Here is an 18,004-nt window from a genome sequence, read left to right as displayed (position 1 = left end):
TGTTCAGGTAAGTTCATAATAATTTCTTGAACTAAAAAATGCAATTTATTGTTACTATAGTCCATCATGGTTTAAAAAACTTACCTTGATTATGCAGTGATCAATGGTAGTTTTTTTCTTGACTGTTTTTATTTTGTTTTTTCTATTACGCTTGAGAAATTCATGTGATCACAAGAAGATAATTCTGGATTTTGTTTTTGAGATGTCTTTGTAGGGATTTGGGGACAAAATTAAGGTTGAAAATTTTCAGTGACATGTCTCACTTCCTAACGAGTGCTTGCCTCACTACAGTTGCCTTGCAGATAAAGCAGACAGATATTCTAAGATCCATTTCAACCTTTTCTCTAGAATTTGGTATTTTTCAGGTCTGGGCACTTGAAATGGAGTTAATTTTTCCTTTGAGGTCATTAATTACGTTTGATAAAATCATCATATTGTACTTTATTCAACTATGAGTCTTTGCTGAACTTCACATTTCTTTGATAACTTTCAGGAAACGTTACCATATAATCTTCAGTGGAAAAGATGGCATATATACATATGTATTTTTTTTCCTGAAAAAGTTAACATTCTAACTGGAATGTTTAATATTTCTTTAATATTTATCTAAACTTCAGTGTTATTTTTAATGTTTATAAATGATTCCTATGTTTGAACATGGCCTTATTTTAGGTATTTATTTCTCAACGTTGAGTTGCTACGTGAACTTACAAATAATTTTCTCTTCTTTAAGAAAATGTAAAATTTTGCTTTTTAAAATTTAGGGTTAGCCTGTCAGTTATTCAAACTTTTTGGATTTTGTTCAGTTTGACTGTTTTCATAAACTTAAGGTCTTATGAGCTCCTTTGTAGTCAGTCCATCCTACGTCAGAGGACGTCACTGTTGTGTATTGATCACCATTGATAAATCTGTTTTTGAATTTCGTAGAAATGGAATGGTACAATATGTATTCTTTTTTCTCTCAGGCTTCTTCCACTTCACATAATGTTTTTGAAATTCATCTGTGTTGCTGCATCTATCAGTACTTGGTTCTCATTCTGCTCAATGACATATCTTTAAATGAATATGTCACATTTTGTCTGTCTAGTTTTCTGTTGGTATGCTCTTGGGGCAGTTTTTATTTTTGGGGCTATTGTGAATAAAGCTACTACGAACACTCTTGTACAAGTCATTATGCATTCATTCCTCTTGGGGAAAATTCCTAGGATCAGTATTGCTAAATGTAGAGTAGCTTATATTTCTTAGAAACTCTTAGAGTATAGGGCAGTTTCTTTCTTTTTCTTTTTTTCTTTTGAGACAGGATCTCACTCTGTCACCCAGGCTGGAGTACAGTAGTGCGATCATAGGTCACTGCAGCCTTGAGCTTCTGGGCATAAACCATCCTCCAGTCTCAGCCTCCCGAGTAGCTGGGAATACAGGCATGTGCCACTGCATCTGGCAAATTTTTTTTTTTTTTTTTTTTTTTTTTAGTGAGAGAGTCTCTCACTATGTGTTACCCAGGTTGGTCTTGAACTCCTGGGCTCAAGTGATTCTCACACCTCGGCCTCCCAGAGTGCTGGGATGACACCTGTGAGCCATACTGTCAGTCTAGGGCAGGTTCTATTAATATGTTTCTTAGAAACTGCCAAGTAATTTTCTAAAGTGCCTGTCCTGTTTTCTTTTCCCATGAACAATGTATAAGATTTCCGTTCCTCCGCATCCTTGGCAACACTCCATACTGTCAGTCGTGTTCATTTTAGCCATTTTAGTGAATGTATCTCATTGTGGTTTTAATTTGCTTTTCCTCATAACTTTTTTTAGTGAGCCTTACATTGTGAATATTTTCCGATAACTTCTGATGTTGAGTACCCTTTATATACTTTTTTTTTTTTTTTGCCATTCAGCCACCTGCTTTGTAAAGTACTCCTGCTTTTTCTTTGATCACCGTACACCCATATTGCTATTTAACTAGCTTTTGTGGTTTCTTTGCCATTTGGTGTTAAAACTCATTGACCTATGTATAATCTGTGAATGTAAAAATGAGTTTAAACATAGATAGCTTTATTAGAATTCTGAAAAGCCAGATGATATTGGGAATCCAGAATTGAATGTTCATATTACAGATTTTTGCTTCTTACAAAATATCAGCTGAAAGATACAACTTTTTTATTAAAACATCATCTAGTTGACCAATTAACTGAAATTATATTTTAATATGTTAAATAATTTGTTCATCTATTGAGGTTATATTACATCAAAAAGTAGTATGACCTTGTGGATCTGTTGTCAAGTTCTTTCATGTTTGTTGCTTTCATAGGCATTTTCTCAAGTTTTCTTGGAAAATGTTGGCTTTTGAATTTTTTGCCTTATTCTTTTGCTATATCATTCACTGAGTCTTCACTATTTCTTTATACTGTCTGTTGAAAATACATTCTTTGTTGCTTAAAGAGAATCTTACAGTTAACACTAGAATAGAGCAGCTTTGGTGAAAGGTAATCCTGTATATTTTGACAGCTATGAATTGCTTGTAATAGCATTTAGTTTCTTTATTGCTGTAGCATCCAGTGTTGTGGTCTGTGCCTTTGTCATGAAAGCAAAGGATCATATTCAGTTGTAAACACTCCTCGGTATAAGATTTCTCTGGTGGTTATGTTAGATAACATGGAAATCCCTACCCCTCCAAAATCTGCAGACATCTGAGCGTACCTTTCTCCGAAAGGAAACCCTGCTGTTGAACAGTGAACATGCTGGTTAAAAGAATGCTGGTCCCTGTGGCTCAGCACAACAGGTGTCTGCCTCACAGGAAATCCTTGCCTTTTAGGCATCTTTCAACATATGCCATTGTTAAAATCCTGTTTCTTCAAGTTTTACAATTCATATGTTGTAATTTGAACAGCTCAGCCTCCATGCTCATTAGATCATATATTATCTGTATTTTATATATTCATTCCTTAGGACTTACTTCTATTATATATAATTTATATATTACATAATATATAACATGTAATACATGAATAATAGTAGACCTTGTGTCTTCAGGGAAAAGAGTATCTTCTTTTACTCAAAGGCTGGGAGAATGTTACATCCATTATCACATAGTTTACCATTCTCAAAAGAATGGGGCTTCTGTATTTAAAAATATCTTTACATTTTATTTTATTCTTTTTTAGAGGTAGAGTGTCACTCTGTCACCCAGGCTGGAGTACAGTGGCATGATCATAGCTCACCGCAGCCTTGAGCTCCCGGGCTCAAGTGATTCTCCCATCTCAGCCTCCCAAGTAGCCAGGACGACCTGTGTGTGCCACCGCACTCAGCTGATTTTTACATTTTTTGTAGAGTCATCTTGCTATGTTGCCCATGCTGGTCTCAAACTCCGCCTCAAGCAGTCCTCCTGTGTCGGCTGCCCAAAGTGCTGGGATTACAGGCATGAGCCACCGTGCCCGGCCTTGTGTTTTAATGTTTTATTCTTTAAGTCATAGAAAAGTATGTGTGGTATTGACTGTTGACATTTCTGACTATATGAAAAATGTCTCTATTCAATCTTAGGGGGTGGTTAGAGGGGCCTTTTTCACTCGCTCTTGTTTAAATGTTTTGGCATGAGGATAAAATCCCCTGTTAATGTGTGTGCAGTTCTTAGTGACCCAATTTTATTCTGAAATAAAAGACAGACCACCTGTGTGTTCAAGATGGTATCATATAGTTGTTACAGTTATACTTTTAGGATTTCACTTAAGGGAGACCTTTTCTTTTAATTTGATTATTGGGTTTTTTTTCATATTAGGCAGTATCACTTTGATGGAGATGCTGTTCTTCAGAATGAGGAAATATTAAGTGCTGTCTTTGTCTTAGCTTTCTAGGACTTCACATATTTTGAAATCCATATTATGAGTATCATTGAATAGATGTGTAGTAGCTCATTGTGATGGTTTTATTAGGGTTGATTACAATGCAATGTACAATCAGCCTTGTCACTTTTTTTGTAAGACCAGTTTAAACAGAACTCTAGTAATTTTTCAAATATTGAATAGAAGTAATAAGAAAAAATGACCCTTTTAAAACTTAAATATTGGGCTGGGCGTGGTGGCTCATGCCTATAATCCCAGCACTTTGGGAGGCTGAGGCTGGTGGATCACCTGGGGTCAGGAGTTTGAGAGCAGCCTGGCCAACATGGTGAAACCCTATCTCTACTAAAAATACAAAAATTAGCTGGATGTGGTAGCGTGCGCCTGTAGTCCCAGCTACTTGGGCGGCTGAGGCAGGAGGAGCATTTGAACCCGGGAGGTGAAGGTTGCCGTGAGCCAAGAACACCCCACTGTACTGTAGCCTGGGTGACAGAGTGAGACTCCATCTCGATAAATAAATACATAAAAATTTAAAAATTGAAATTAAATATTGACAACTAAAACTTGGCTAAATTCTGGAAATTACTTTTCTAGGTTTTAGTAATGGTTTATAAATTGAGTATTCACATATTTGAGAAGCTGAGAATGCTTAAAGTTTTTAGTAATCCTGATGTTACTGAGAAGGATTAAGTGACACTGTTGTCCAGTTTGGTTTATGGTTCTGTTTATTTTTATTGTCAGCCTTTACTGTACCAAAGGCATAAACAGTTGTTCCTCCATTTCCTGGGAGGTTGCTTCTGCCCCCATGAAATCTACAGATCCTGAAGTTCCTGATATAAAATACTGTAGTATTTCACATATCCCATGTACATCCTCCTGTATACTTTAAATTATATGTTGCTTATAATACCTCATACAGTGTAAATGCTATAGAGCTATATTGTTTAGGGAATAATGACAAGGAAAAAAGTCTATACATGTTCAGTATAGACACAACCACTGGGGGCCTAACTACATTTTCTTTTCCTTCTTTTTTTTTTGAGAAAGGGTCTTGCTCTGTAGCCCAGGCTGGAGCGCAGTGGTGTGATCTCAGCTCACTTCAACCTCCACGTCGTGGGCTCAGACGATCCTCCTGCTTCAGCCTGCCAATTAGTTGTGACTACAGGCATGTACCACCATGTGTGGCTAATTTTTGTATTTTTTTTGTAGAGACGGGACTTTGCCATGTTGTCTAGGATCTTCTCAAACTCCTGGACTAAAGTGATCTGCCCACCTCAGCCTCCCAAAGTGCTGAGATTACAAGCGTGAGCCACCGCACCTGGCTTCTAACTGCATTTTCAATTCATGGTGAATATAAGGATACAGAGTCTATAAATTCAGAGCTTGTATACAAGAGTAGGTAGAAAGCCAATTGCTGGTGGAAATATATAAAAAATAATTTTTTGTTCATTTATGCCATGCCTTGTTTTAAAAAATACTTACAGGCCAGGCATGTTGGCTCACACCTGTATTACTAGCACTTTGGGAAGCCAAGGCTGGAGGATTGCCTGCGCTCAGGAGTTCCATACGAGCCTGGACAACATGGCAAAATCATATCTCTACAAAAAATACAACAACTACCTGGGTGTGTGGTGGTGCGCACCTGTAGTCTCAGCTACCTGGGAGGCTGAGGCAGGAGGATTGCTTGAGCCTGGGAAGATGAGGCTGCAGTGAGCCATGTTCACGCCACTGCACTCTAGCCTGGGTGACAAAGCGAGACCCCCTCTCAAAACAAACACAAAAATTCCAGATTTGATTACAGGGACCCCGTGGTTCCTCTTGGGTTACTGGGGTGCATTAGGGTGTCTGTGGATCCCCTTTACTTGCAGGCATAATCTTGTCTACAGTTTCTGCATACGTATTTCACATACACTTTTTGGGGGGACAGTTTCGGGCTTCATCCAGTTCTCAGGCAAATTGGGTCCCAAATGGGTTTTAACAACACTGATCTAGGGTAATGATTTCCAATTATTTTTGGATCATGGACCCCCAACAGTTGAAAATTGAGCACACAGCTGTATGTTTATGTGTCCCAAAATACAATTGTGTATGACTGTATGACTATTTCAGGCATATTATAAAACGTATATAAGGATAACTGTACACATAAACCTGTCCTCTACTGAAATGTTTTGGGTACGTGCTCTTTGAAGAATGTTGATCAAGGTCTTACTAGGGTAAGAGTCTTTTTCTGATGGAGCACGATACACACATTGGTATTCCCTGCCTTGGTACAAGTGGAATACGGTTTTGCAGACACAGTGGGAGGTGAGGATCCTTTGTGGGATTTTGCAATACAAGGTTTCAAGCTGTGTTGTGCTGAGGTATCAACGATCTGTACAAGAGGGCCTGTGGAAATGAGGGACTTAGCCAATTAAATTCTTAATAAATTATTAGCAGATCTGAAAATTATTTGGTATTTAGGACTTAATACTGTTTACTGTAGAAGATAAAATGAAGCTGAATTTTAAGTCAGTTGATGTTCTTTGAGGAAATGGAGAGTATTTTGAATTAAAAAGAAAATCCTTACTGAATGGAAATAATCAGAGCACGCAGCACTACATGGCATCGAAACCTCAATTACTGTTATGAACTTTACGAAATGAGTTAACTCTGATTTTTCTCATTGTTTATTGAAATCAGTTTTTAAAAAGGCTAAATCTGATTTCATTGTATTTCTAGGGTGATAGAAGAAAATGTGGCTGAAGTTACCTGAAGTTCAGCTTGCAGTGTAATTCAGAAGAGTTAAGACCAGAAGAACTGGAATCATACTTCCTTTCAGGTCAGTCTGTATCTGCTCATTATTTTCTAACAGATCCTTGAGTATTCATTTCTTCCTAGTTTTTTCTAGTCAGTTCTTCCTGATTCTGATTCTGTGGACGGTAATGAACATACGTAATGGTCCCAGTGTTTTGAGTCAGTAGAATATTTATGAACAGTTTATAGCTGAAGCTGAAGCCTCTATAGCTTGGCCTGTCTTCGTAGGAAACCCTGGCATCACATGTCAGCAAGGCTAGAGGGGACTCTTAGCTTTGCCTTACCCTCCTCCTTCCTCACTGGTGTAATGCGTATATTGATTTGTCTTCAGGTAAAACTGGACTAAGAGGGGAAATGACATAGAGGTCTCGGAGTGAGGAGAGAGAAAAAAAAGGTCTTTGTAAAAAAATTTCCTATTGATTTTTAATGACCTCCAAACCTAGAATTTTAAACTTGTGTTCCTTTGGAAAATATGTAATCTCTTTTTTTTTTGAGACGGAGTCTTGCTCTGTCGCCCAGGCTGGAGTGCAGTGGCACGATCTCGGCTCACTGCAAGCTCTGCCTCCCGGGTTCACGCCATTCTCCTGCCTCAGCCTCCCGAGTAGGTGGGACCACAGGCGCCCGCCACCATGCCTGGGTAATTTTTTGTTTTAGTAGAGACGGGGTTTCACCACATTAGCCAGGATGGTCTCGATCTCCTGACTTTGTGATCCGCCCGCCTCGGCCTCCCAAAGTGCTGGGATTACAGGCGTGAGCCACTGCGCCCGGCCGGAAAATATGTAATCTTAAAAATGGATCCATTCCTCCTCCTCTGCTTTCTACTTTTTCGGAGAGGGGTCACAATTTTTCGGTTCTTTTGTTATGTCACTCATAAAATATTATTGAAACATTAATGCCGACTTTATGACAAAATTCCCATGGGTACATTGTCATCCTAATAGATCCAGAAAGTATTAAGTGTATGTCTTTTCTAGCTTTTGTCTGGTGATACTAAACATTATTGTGTCTTATTCTTGCTGCTACAAGTGTTCTGGGGACTAGAAGTGACAGTGTTGCCTGAGAGCTTCTTGGAAATGAAGTGTCTCCCACACAGGACACAGAGTCCTGCAAGTCGAAAAGTCTGTTTTAACTGTGAAGATTAGGTCCTGTGTACTAATGAAGACGTTTCTTTTCTAGGATTTGTGTGCACTGGGTTTGAGATGCAGTGATGTATTCTGTAGTTTTGAGAAATTTTACCTTTTCAAAGTATCTGACACCTCATGCAGCACAAAAATGTGACAGCTGTTTTGCATACTATACCCAGCTCTAGAAAGTTAATCTCAGGCTTTGGTTCTCAAGCCTGGCCCTAGACCAGCAGCATCGCCATCTGGGAGCTTCAGAATGCACATTCTCAAGCCACACCCTCAGCCTATGCAACAGAAATTTTGAGGATGGAAACTAGAGAATAATTTTATAGTCTATGGAGATTTTATTGAAATTAAACTTTCAAATTGCTGTATTATGTAGGTATCTGAAAATCCAAAGAACGCATCTCATATATGGGTAAGGAAATATATGGGAAAGGAAAAAGATTGTGTACATAAGCTATCTGTGGCCTAGATGAAGCCTGTGGCATTCGGTGACCTTCAAAGAATGAAGGGGAGAGTCTAGAAGCTTATCAGGTAGATCTGTCGTTGGAACTTTAGGATTTCTAAATTTTGGTTAAAATATATGAATACTGTTACTTCAGTTAAAGTAACTCCTTTTATAGATTTTACTTTCTGACAAAGTCAGTGAAAAGTAAACATGTAAAGAAAGTAAAATTATTAAAATGCCAAATATTTAATTCTTGTGACATTGAATCTGCTTTTATTATAAAGATTTAAGAAATAGCCATTTCCATGACAGTTTCCTCCTTCAACAATCTTAATATTGAACCTTGAATTTAGGTCTGCTGGTCAGTGATTCCAGTCTAGCAAATTACTTTAGGACTGAAAGCTCTTGTTTCTTTAGAAAAATATACTATGGAGATTAGATCCTGTTTACTAGTGAAGACTCTGTCTCTTTTCCAGGTCAAAACATTTTATGGGAAATATCCTGTTCGTGACCTGGGAGAAACAAGACAGAAAACAAATCTTACTTCATTTATGAATTTCTTACTCCATACAAGCAGTTTATGGATGTCTGGGCAATCATAGCACTTTCCATTTAAAACCATGCTACAGGGGCACATTTTCTGTGGTTAAAAATGATCTCCAGAGTAAGTGTAAACTGCAGTTTTCCTTTGTATCGAGAGTTTTGGCTTTTTATTTGTAAATTAAATCAAGATGTTACCTACTCCTTGGTGTGGTGGTCTTGCTGGTTCGTGTTGGGAAGTAGTATGGCAGCAATGCACAAATTCAGAATAGCCAACAAATCCCTCCTTTTCAACGCTCTGTGCCTGGGAACCTTTAGAGGAGTTTTAAAAACCATCCCTCATAGCCCACAATTTTGGGTCAACTCTCAAAATTGGGAATAAGAAAACTGGCATTGTTGGGAGAAAAATCGTTCTTACTGAAGCATGAACTGGCTCAGGCAAGCAAATAGCGGGAGTCGGCACAGGGAGTGTGTGCTGCGGGGATGCGTGGTGGCGTCACCTTCAAAACTAAAGTGGTGCCAGGCGGACAGATGAGTCCTTGATCTTGTTTCGTGATCTTGTTTCCATTTGACTGAATTGTGAACCTTGTCTTCACAGTCTTGCCACTTTCCTAGTGAGGCTTTTCTGAACCTGGAAGGAGACATCTAGAAATCCCAGCTTTGCTGTGTAAGGACCATTAGCTGCAAGTCAGTGGAAGTCTATAGAAAGCAGTGTGAATTCCATAGTGGTCTTGACTTAGCAAGGATTTGGGACAAGTCTAAAACTTCAGACTTACTTAAAGCTTTGAAACATGTTAACTGCATGAAGTATTAAACATTTCGAACTTCTTTAGCCTTTGTCATTTTGTGACCCAGGTATTTCAGTCTGTTGTATGTCTCCTGCTTTTCCTTGTTTTGCTAATCAATCAGTCATCCTCCTTGAGCTCCACTGTTTTCATTCTGGGCATCCAATCCAGCCTTTCATAGTGTGTGCTTCGTCAGGCCCCTGGTTCACATGCTGAGTGCCTTATAAGCCTGGCCAGCACTAGTATATTCTCATTAACAAACAAACAAACAGTCGGCTTCATTTGGGAGGGTGCTTCACTTTCAAAGCTACCCAGTATAATGCATACGATGCAGTACAAGCGGAACTCAGAAGTAGCACCTGAGCTTCAAATAGACTCTCCTGATCATTCTACTGAATAAGATTCTCCACATTTAAGAATCAATACAGGATTGACTTGCGAGGATAGTGTATAAAAATGGAATCGTTTTTCTATATTTCTGAACTGAAACCAAACTCCTCATATCTAATTGTAGTTATTCAACATTATCAGAATCCCTATTTTGGCAGAACAGACAAAAGAACGTGTAATGTACTTTCTGCTACAGCCATTACAGCCAACTAGATCTGAGTGCTGCCGCTAGTAAGTTAATTGAATAGCCAAGTTATGTTGTCCTTAACCAAGTAGACAGTGGAAAGGAATAATGGCAGAGGCCATGATGCGAGTCTGGCCACAGCCATGCATCCCATCTGTGGTGATCTTAGTCCTGAGATCACCTATGTCCTAGGCCATGAACTGAATCATGTACTAGTACCATATCTGACTTCATAGCTTTCCAGGGGAAAAGACTAGGAGATCCGGACACGACTAGGCATATGTCCTCAGTCACATAAGCTGTGCTGCATACACTTTGCACTACACAAGGTTGCCCTGGACCTTGACCTGTACTTACTTCTAAATGTTACAATAAACCTTTTGGTAAGGTGCTGCCTGAGAACTGCTTTGTTTGTTTTCCAGAGGGATCACTGCTCAGGCTTTTTTCCCCCCGATAATTTGAACTATTTGACGATTCCTATTTGGTTTGTATCTTAGACAGCCCTGCCTTCCTGATAAACAGCAGGTCACCTTCTCATGTGTTCTCTGAGGCTGTTCATTCACATCTGTAGTTGGACTCCTACTGTCTTCTTTACTGCTCCTGACCTGCACTGCTGCTAACTCAAATCCTTCCTTTTCCCCCAGAAAGCTGTGAAATCAGATATACTACATGATTCAATTTAGTTGAAAAAGTCCAATCTTGGCCCTCATTTAGCTAGAAAACCACAAATATCTACTGTCTTTTAAAGTTTTGAGACTTGAGATATAAAAGGAAACAGACCAACATCATAGTGTTTTATTGACAAAACCATAGGAAAAGGCAGTTTTAGGATGTAAAGTAAAAATGGTTCTCTGAAGTATCTACACAAACATGAATTCTGAAAAGCTTTCATTAAAATCGTATTTCATACAATTATAAACTAATGAGGAACAAAACAATTTTCAACTTCTCCATAACCCAGACTGAGCTTGATTTATGCTTGCCATACAAGAAGCAGGAACTCTTCCCAGACAGGGTGGTGGCTCCCACACGGCTGACAGCCAGGCTTGGCTGTTACCTAAGCCCCATCTTCCCAGTCGGTGTTCAAAACAAGGGCACAAGGTCTGGCTTTTCAAAAAAACCGTACAGATTCCAAGAAACTTTTTTTTTTTTTTTTTTTTTGAGACAAGGTCTCATTCTGTCACCCAGGCTGGAGTGCAGTGGCCTTTCACGGCTCACTGCAGCCTTGACCTCCCTGGCTCAAGCAATCCTTTCACCTCAGCCTCCCGAGTATCTGGGACTACAGGCTTGTTCCACCCCGTGTTACCCAGGCTGGTCTCGAACTCCTGGACTTAAGCAATCCTCCAACCTCAGCCTCCAAAGCGCTGGGATTATAGGTGTGAGCCACCACACCCTGCTAAAAGTTCACATTTAATATTCTTTTTTAGGTCTCATAGTGTACTGGTTTATATTCTTACTACATCTTAGATTCTCTTGTTACCCTTTGAAAAGATAAGTGACTACAGCACATTTACAAAGTGACTGCCATCTCCACCTTTTGTGCTTGGGGAATGTGTGGCAACTGTCTACTAGAAAAAGATCAGGCCTCCCAACCCTTTCAAGGGCAGCAAACCCACACTTTTATTTGGATAACATGGCTCCCTTGCTGTAAGCAAATGTTTTAGAACTGAATTTTTCGTTGTTTTTTTTTTAAGCACAGAAGTTCACCAGGGCTAGTAGAAAACTTCAAGTTAAGAAAATAACTCTTGCTGGGTGCAGTGGCTTATGCCTGTAATCCAAGCACTTTGGGAGGCGGATGCGGGCAGATCACCTGAGGTCAGGAGTTCAAGACCAGCCTGACCAACATGGATAAACCCCATCTCTACTAAAAATACAAAATTAGCTGGGTGCAGTGGCGGGTGCCTATAATCCCAGCTACTCAGGAGGCTGAGGCAGGAGAATCACTTGAACTCAGGAGGCGCAGCTTGCAGCGAGCCGAGATCGCGCCATTGCACTCCAGCCTGGGCAACAAGAGCGAAACTCCATCTCCAGAAAAAAGAAAGTTAAGTCTTTAATTTTCTTAAATAATCCTCATATGTACTGTCCACATTGTGGAAAAACCGAAATACGCAGTCTGGACACTGCACTGAGATTTCGGCATACTGGCACAGACACAGCTATGTCGCAACTTACAGACTACAACAGACAACAGGCTTAACTGTAAGAGGTTTACAGACAAAACTTTACATAGATGTGCTAGAAGAATTCCAAACTGCTGTCAAAGAGAGTATAGGAATCGGTCTGAAGAGAACTCCGCCCAGTCCCTTCTGTGTGGTCACTGCAGCTGCACTCTGTATGCACCTATTAGCAACTTAACCTGTTGAAAGAAAAGAACACAGGTGTCAGTACAGATCCAGATTTCCCCTCTCTTACAAGAAAAAAACCACACATGGCCAACATTTGCTTCTATTATTTGGCAATATTTTCAAGTTGCTTATCAATTTACATTGTTAGATCATTGCCATTTTAATTCAAGAAATAATTCCAAGTGCTCATAATTTTATATTACTGTTTTATTAGAGAGACTATTTTGTCCAGCTTCCTTTCATACAAGAGAGGCCAGGGACTGGCCTAAAGACATACATTTGGCAATTCCATACCAAAGCCTAGATCATGATTCAGATGGCTCCATCCTCTAGAGAGGCATTTTTCTCAGCTGCAACCTAGTCCTTTTCCTGCCGCATTATTATGTCTAACACATTGTAGACTGAGAGACGGTGCACCTAGCATCACTACCCTAGGGAGTGCCTGTCTCTAGGACAGGTACACCAGGATTCTTGGAATTTCTTTTCTAATGTTGATAAAGTAATCTGGAGCAACAACTTGAGTAGTGACACTAAATGTGAAGAAAGGACTGTCACCTTGGCAGAGGGTGCTTCTGTCAATCTTATGAAGAGTTTATTGGGACCTGCAACAGGGCTGAATGAGTAAACAAAATGACTGTCCTACAATGGAAAGAGAAAAAAAAAGTCAGTGTTTTCAAACTTAAACCAGAAACCCTTAAAACACCAATGATGTAAAAGAATCATAGATAAGTTTAATTTTTTATTTCATAAGTCAAGATGTTGTGGAGGAGGCCAAGGCGGCCAATCGCTTGAGCCCAGAAGTTTGAGACCAGCCTGCCAACATGGTGAAACCCCGTCTCTACAAAAAATACAAAAAATTAGCCAGATGTGGTGGCATGCATCTTTAGTCCCAGGTAGTTAGGAGGCTGAGGCGGGAGGATTGCTTGTGCCTGGGAAGTCAAGACTCCAGTGAGCTGTGATCTGCGCCACTGCACTCCAGCCTGGACAACAGAGCGAGACCCTGTCTCAAAAAAAAAGGTGATTTATTTTTCCCTTGATTTATTAAAAATATACAAATGACAGAATCAATCTGGGAAGCTGGATTAGAATGCACCCAGCAATATACAGTACAAGTGTTAAAATGTCTATATCTAGCAAATTTTACTTAATTCAGTCCAAGGAAATAATTCTAAAAGTGGCAAAGTAATTATGTACAAAGAATCTTTGAGATCATTAAGAATTTATATTCAGAACAATGCTGGCCCCAAGACAGTATGGTGAGCACAATTTAAGGCAAAAAATAAGCAGGAAAAATTCCCACTGACAAAACAGGATAATTTTACTTTATGGGTATTGCCTCATTCCCAACCACTGTTACTGGATCGTTTTCTGAATGCTTATATTTTATTAAGATACAGGAATTTAAAATTAAGTCATCTGTGCTTTTTGATTAGAAGAATGTACTTTTCAGTAGTGAAATACAGAGTATCTTACCAGAAAAACAGGAAGCTGAAATTTATCATTCAGAACTACAGCTTGTACACTACACGGTCCACAGAGCCGAGCAATAACTTCTTTACCCAAAAAGTTTGCATGGAAGATAAACAGCAGGATGCCAGAGCCTGAAAACGGGAGGTGTGTGAATTACTTCAAATGCAACCTTCAGCCCCCAGAGGAACACTCAACACCAGATGGAAGTGGGCCCCTGAGCTGGGCCTGGTCAGACAGGCATCACCCACTCTTGCCTGGAGGCTCAGAGGAGGCTGGCCCTCTCAAAGCTTGCGTCACCTGGCATTTTTCAACCACAGAACTCTTTTTACCTTTTGCCCAAGTAATCTCTACTGACAGTTCCTGGAAAAGACTTACGTATGATTTTCTACACTGAAGTTATTAAACTGGTATTTAAACAATGCTGCTGAATGTGCACATGTCCCAGGGACATTCCTGTGGTGGGCATCTTTGGGTGTGGGTCTGAGTGGTTTTCCATTTTCTTCCACATACTCTTTTGCCCCTTCCAATTTTTCTGATTAATACATAATCAAAAATTGGCCAGGCACGGTGGCTCATGTCTGTAATCCCAGCACTTTGGGAGGCAGAGGCAGGCAGATTACTTGAGGCCAGGAGTTCAAGATCAGCCTGGCCAATATGGTGAAACCCCCATCTCTACTAAGAATACAAAATTTAGCTGGGTATCGTGGTGGGCACCTGTAATTCCAGCTACTTGGGAGGTTGAGGCAGGAGAACTGCTTGAACCTGGGAGGTGGAGGTTGCAGTGAGCTGAGATCGCACCACTGCACTTCAGCCTGGGGAACAGTGTGAGACTCCTCAAAAAAAAAAAAAAGTTGGTGGATGCAGACATTGTACACATGCTGAGAAAACTGCAGGCCCAGCAGTTGTAGATGTCATTGGGGGCTCAGGTTCACCAGGGCCAGCTCAGGGCATCGTTCTCTGGTGCTCCTACCTGGCAATGCAGATGGTCCACCTGAATAATCAAAACTGTAAATTATTGAATGGGCACAGTGGCTCACGCCTGTAATCCCAGCACTTTGGGAGGCTGAGGCAGGCGGATCACCTGAGTCAGGAATTTGAGTCCGGCCTGGCCAACATGGCCCCATCTCTACTAAAAATACAAAAATTGGCCAGGCGTGGCAGTGGGCACCTGTAGTTCCAGCTACTCAGGAAGCTGAGGCAGAAGAATCACTTGAAGCCAGAAGGCAGAGGTTGCAGTGAGCTAAGATCATGCCATGCACTGCAGCCTGGGTGACAGGGAGAGTCCATCTCAAAACAACAACAACAACAACAACAAAAACCTGGTAAGTTCTCTCAACACTAAGATATTACAAATGGCTCTTTCAGGGGCAGGGCTATATGTTCTTAAACACATTTTCCAGGAATGAATACAAACCATTTACAAAATGGGGAACAGGGGTTTCTAAGCAAAAAAAGCCAGAGCCCGGCTTCCTCCCCTCAGCAGACGGCACTGCCTCCACGTCTGCCTGGCGCCACGTGTAGAGAGGGCCAGCCGCAGCCCTGCCTAGAGAGGGTCTGTCGAGCAGAGGCTAGAGAGGAAAGTGGCTTCTCCATCTCTTTCCACTCAGCTTTACTATGGGGCAAGACTATTTTTTTCTTTTTCAAAGGACAAAGACTATTACAAACAATAAAATTCAGGGAAAAAACATTCTAGGCTTAGAATCTTGACGCTGAATTTTAATAAAACTCATTGAGAACTAGTGTGATTATTAAGACCTAACTTCCATGCTCTATATGGGTGTTAAAACAGGGATGGGGGTGTCAGCTGGATGTGTCTTCCACCAGAGTGGCTCTACTGTTAACTGGTCTGCAGAATTATTACACATAACGGAATTTCCTTAAAGTTTTGTTCAAAGAAAGGATTCTGTCTAAAAATCTGTTAATATAGTGTCACACTTCACATAGAAAAGTGTGAAGGGAGGCATAGGCTTACCTTCTGGTATGTTCTGTGGGGGTTTGTAATTGAAATCTGTTGAAAAATCTGGACCCTCACAGAGTCGATGACATGCGATTGGAAAAACTGGTTCTAGCAGAGCAAGGCGAGCTTCAAAGTAATCCTTTATTGTCTCTTCTGCTACTCTTGAAAGTCTAAGAAAAAAAAAATAGTACGTGTTGTTAACATTAATGTAGAAAAGAACCACCAGCCCGTCGAATACCAGTGAGGGCTTCCCAGGCCAACCTTCCAAAGACCTGCAGCTCTGCCTGCCTCCGCTTTCCAGCTGTACTTCCACCTGGCACCTGACACCCGTGTTATCTGTCTTGTCCATCTCAGTGGAACTGAAGTTCTAAGAGGGCAAGTCTCTTCCCCCCACTGCCATTTCCATCTCTCCAGCCTTTAGAACAGTGCCTGGCACAAAGTCTATGCTTAATACATAGTTGTCTAATGAATCAGTGGAAAATCAGAAAGGGGAACCCCTCAGTACTAGGCAAATCAGGAAAGTGGGTCACTCTACTTGCTGGATCTATGCAAACACCCCATGTGACCAGAAGAGTCGGGACTGCAGCCATCAGCAGCACTGAGTGCAACAGGCGCGGCCCCAGAGGCCCACCCGAGACCTGCTACGTAAACACCGCCTTGAGTTTGCTACTGTCTGATATATGCGAGTTTCTGATATGTGTTGCCAAAAGAGTTCTTAAGTGATAGAAATACTAAATTGTGTTATAAGTATGAACCTGCAATAAAACAAAATATGATTTAGAATTTATTTGAAAAAGAATGAACTTGAATAAACTAGTAAATCTTGACAACCAACAACAGAATATTAGTCAGTGCTAAACAGAAATGCACTATCAAGACATGGAAGGAATCTCGGATGCCTATTGCTAAATGAAAGAGGCCAACCTGAAAAGACCAAATAATGTGTGATTCCACCTGTTCTGGAAAGGGCAAAATATGAAGGAATTAAATTACTGGTGGTTGTCAGGGGCTGGGGGAGGGAGGGATGAAGAGGTGGAAAACACAGGCTTTTTAAGGCAGTGAAACTACTCTGTATGACACTGTGATGAGGGATGGATGTCATTATGTATTTGTCCAAATTCATAGAATGTGTAACACTACGAGTGAACCCTAATGTCAATGCTGCGCTCCAGAGGATTATGCCATGTCCCTGTAGGTTCCCCAGCTGTATGTCCCACTGTGGGTGACTGGGATCTCGACAGTCGGGGAGGATGGCGGTGGGGAGGCTTGGAAATCTGTACCTTCCACTCAACTTTGCTGTGCTTAAAAGTGTTGCAAAAAATAAAGTCTATTAAAAAGAAAGACAAATGTTTAAAGTTTCTTTCTTTTTTTGGTGGCGGGGGTCGGAAACAGAGTCTTGCTCTGTCGCCCAGGCTGGAGTGCAATGGTGTGATCTCAGGTCACTGCAACCTCCGCCTCCTGGGTTCAAGTGATTCTCCTGCCTCAGCCTCCTGAGTAGCTGGGGTTACAGGTGCGCACCACCACGCCTGGCTAATTTTTGTATTTTTAGTAGAGACAGGGTTTCACCATGTTGGCCAGGCTGGTCTCAAACTCCTGACCTTAAGTGATCCACCCGCCTTGGCCTCCCAAAGTACTAGGATTACAAGCGTGAGCCACTGCGCCCGGCCAAGTTTAAATGTTTTTAAGAAAACCTTTGCCAACCAAATTAAGAGCATACTTTAATATTTAAGGAAGATACTCCCAGATAGGCCAGTGTTAAGTTTGAAATTTTTTGAGAGTTAAATAACTTGCAGAAAAATAATTCATATGCCATTTATTAAATCTGTGATCTACTGGAAACAAAACCATCAGGACTTGTGCTGGATGTTTTTCGGAGCAGTTACACACAGGCCACTCCAATTATAATGTGTCCACATAAACAGATGCATGACATGGGACTTAACCATGGCACAGTCGCTTCTCACTTACGTCTCTAAATGGTTCTTCAGCAAGTCGTACACAAGCACATTGTTAGACTGCTTCGCAAAGTGCAGGGCACTATTCTGGTGCTTTGACAAAATATTGCAGTCAGCTCCACATTCAATTACGAGTCGTACGATGTCTGAATTTCCTCTTTTACAGGCCTATGCCAGGTAAAAAGG

The 18,004-nt window shown here is 40.7% G+C and overlaps 2 protein-coding genes across 6 annotated transcripts in view; one reads left to right on the top strand and one right to left on the bottom strand.

The window, feature by feature from the left end:
* PSPC1 (paraspeckle component 1) overlaps nucleotides 1-8,933 on the top strand; it is a 105,701-nt gene extending 96,768 nt beyond the window's left edge. For 2 of the 4 annotated variants that reach the window (XR_010136847.1, XR_010136845.1), the window contains 2 exons: nucleotides 6,543-6,642; nucleotides 8,669-8,933. Coding sequence is in view for 1 of the 4 variants with exons in the window: in XM_054529370.2 (XP_054385345.1) it covers nucleotides 6,543-6,566 (24 nt within the window). In the remaining 3 variants the exon portion in view is untranslated. Of the gene's footprint in view, nucleotides 1-6,542 lie in introns of all 4 variants that reach the window. The other 2 variants (XR_010136846.1, XM_054529370.2) reach the window with 2 other exon arrangements.
* A 1,938-nt stretch (nucleotides 8,934-10,871) lies between these two features.
* MPHOSPH8 (M-phase phosphoprotein 8) overlaps nucleotides 10,872-18,004 on the bottom strand; it is a 66,102-nt gene continuing 58,969 nt past the window's right edge. The window contains 5 exon segments of one of the 2 annotated variants that reach the window (NM_001133790.1): nucleotides 10,872-12,447; nucleotides 12,992-13,075; nucleotides 13,910-14,037; nucleotides 15,879-16,033; nucleotides 17,832-17,986. In NM_001133790.1, coding sequence (NP_001127262.1) covers nucleotides 12,406-12,447; nucleotides 12,992-13,075; nucleotides 13,910-14,037; nucleotides 15,879-16,033; nucleotides 17,832-17,986 — 564 coding nt within the window. In that variant the 3' untranslated portion in view covers nucleotides 10,872-12,405. 2 annotated transcript variants of the gene reach the window in all.

The sequence above is a fragment of the Pongo abelii genome, chromosome 14 (genome assembly GCF_028885655.2).
Source record: "Pongo abelii isolate AG06213 chromosome 14, NHGRI_mPonAbe1-v2.0_pri, whole genome shotgun sequence".
NCBI lineage: Eukaryota > Metazoa > Chordata > Mammalia > Primates > Hominidae > Pongo > Pongo abelii.
The sequence above is the reverse complement of the archived record's forward strand: the minus strand, read 5'-3'. Positions and strand labels throughout refer to the sequence as shown.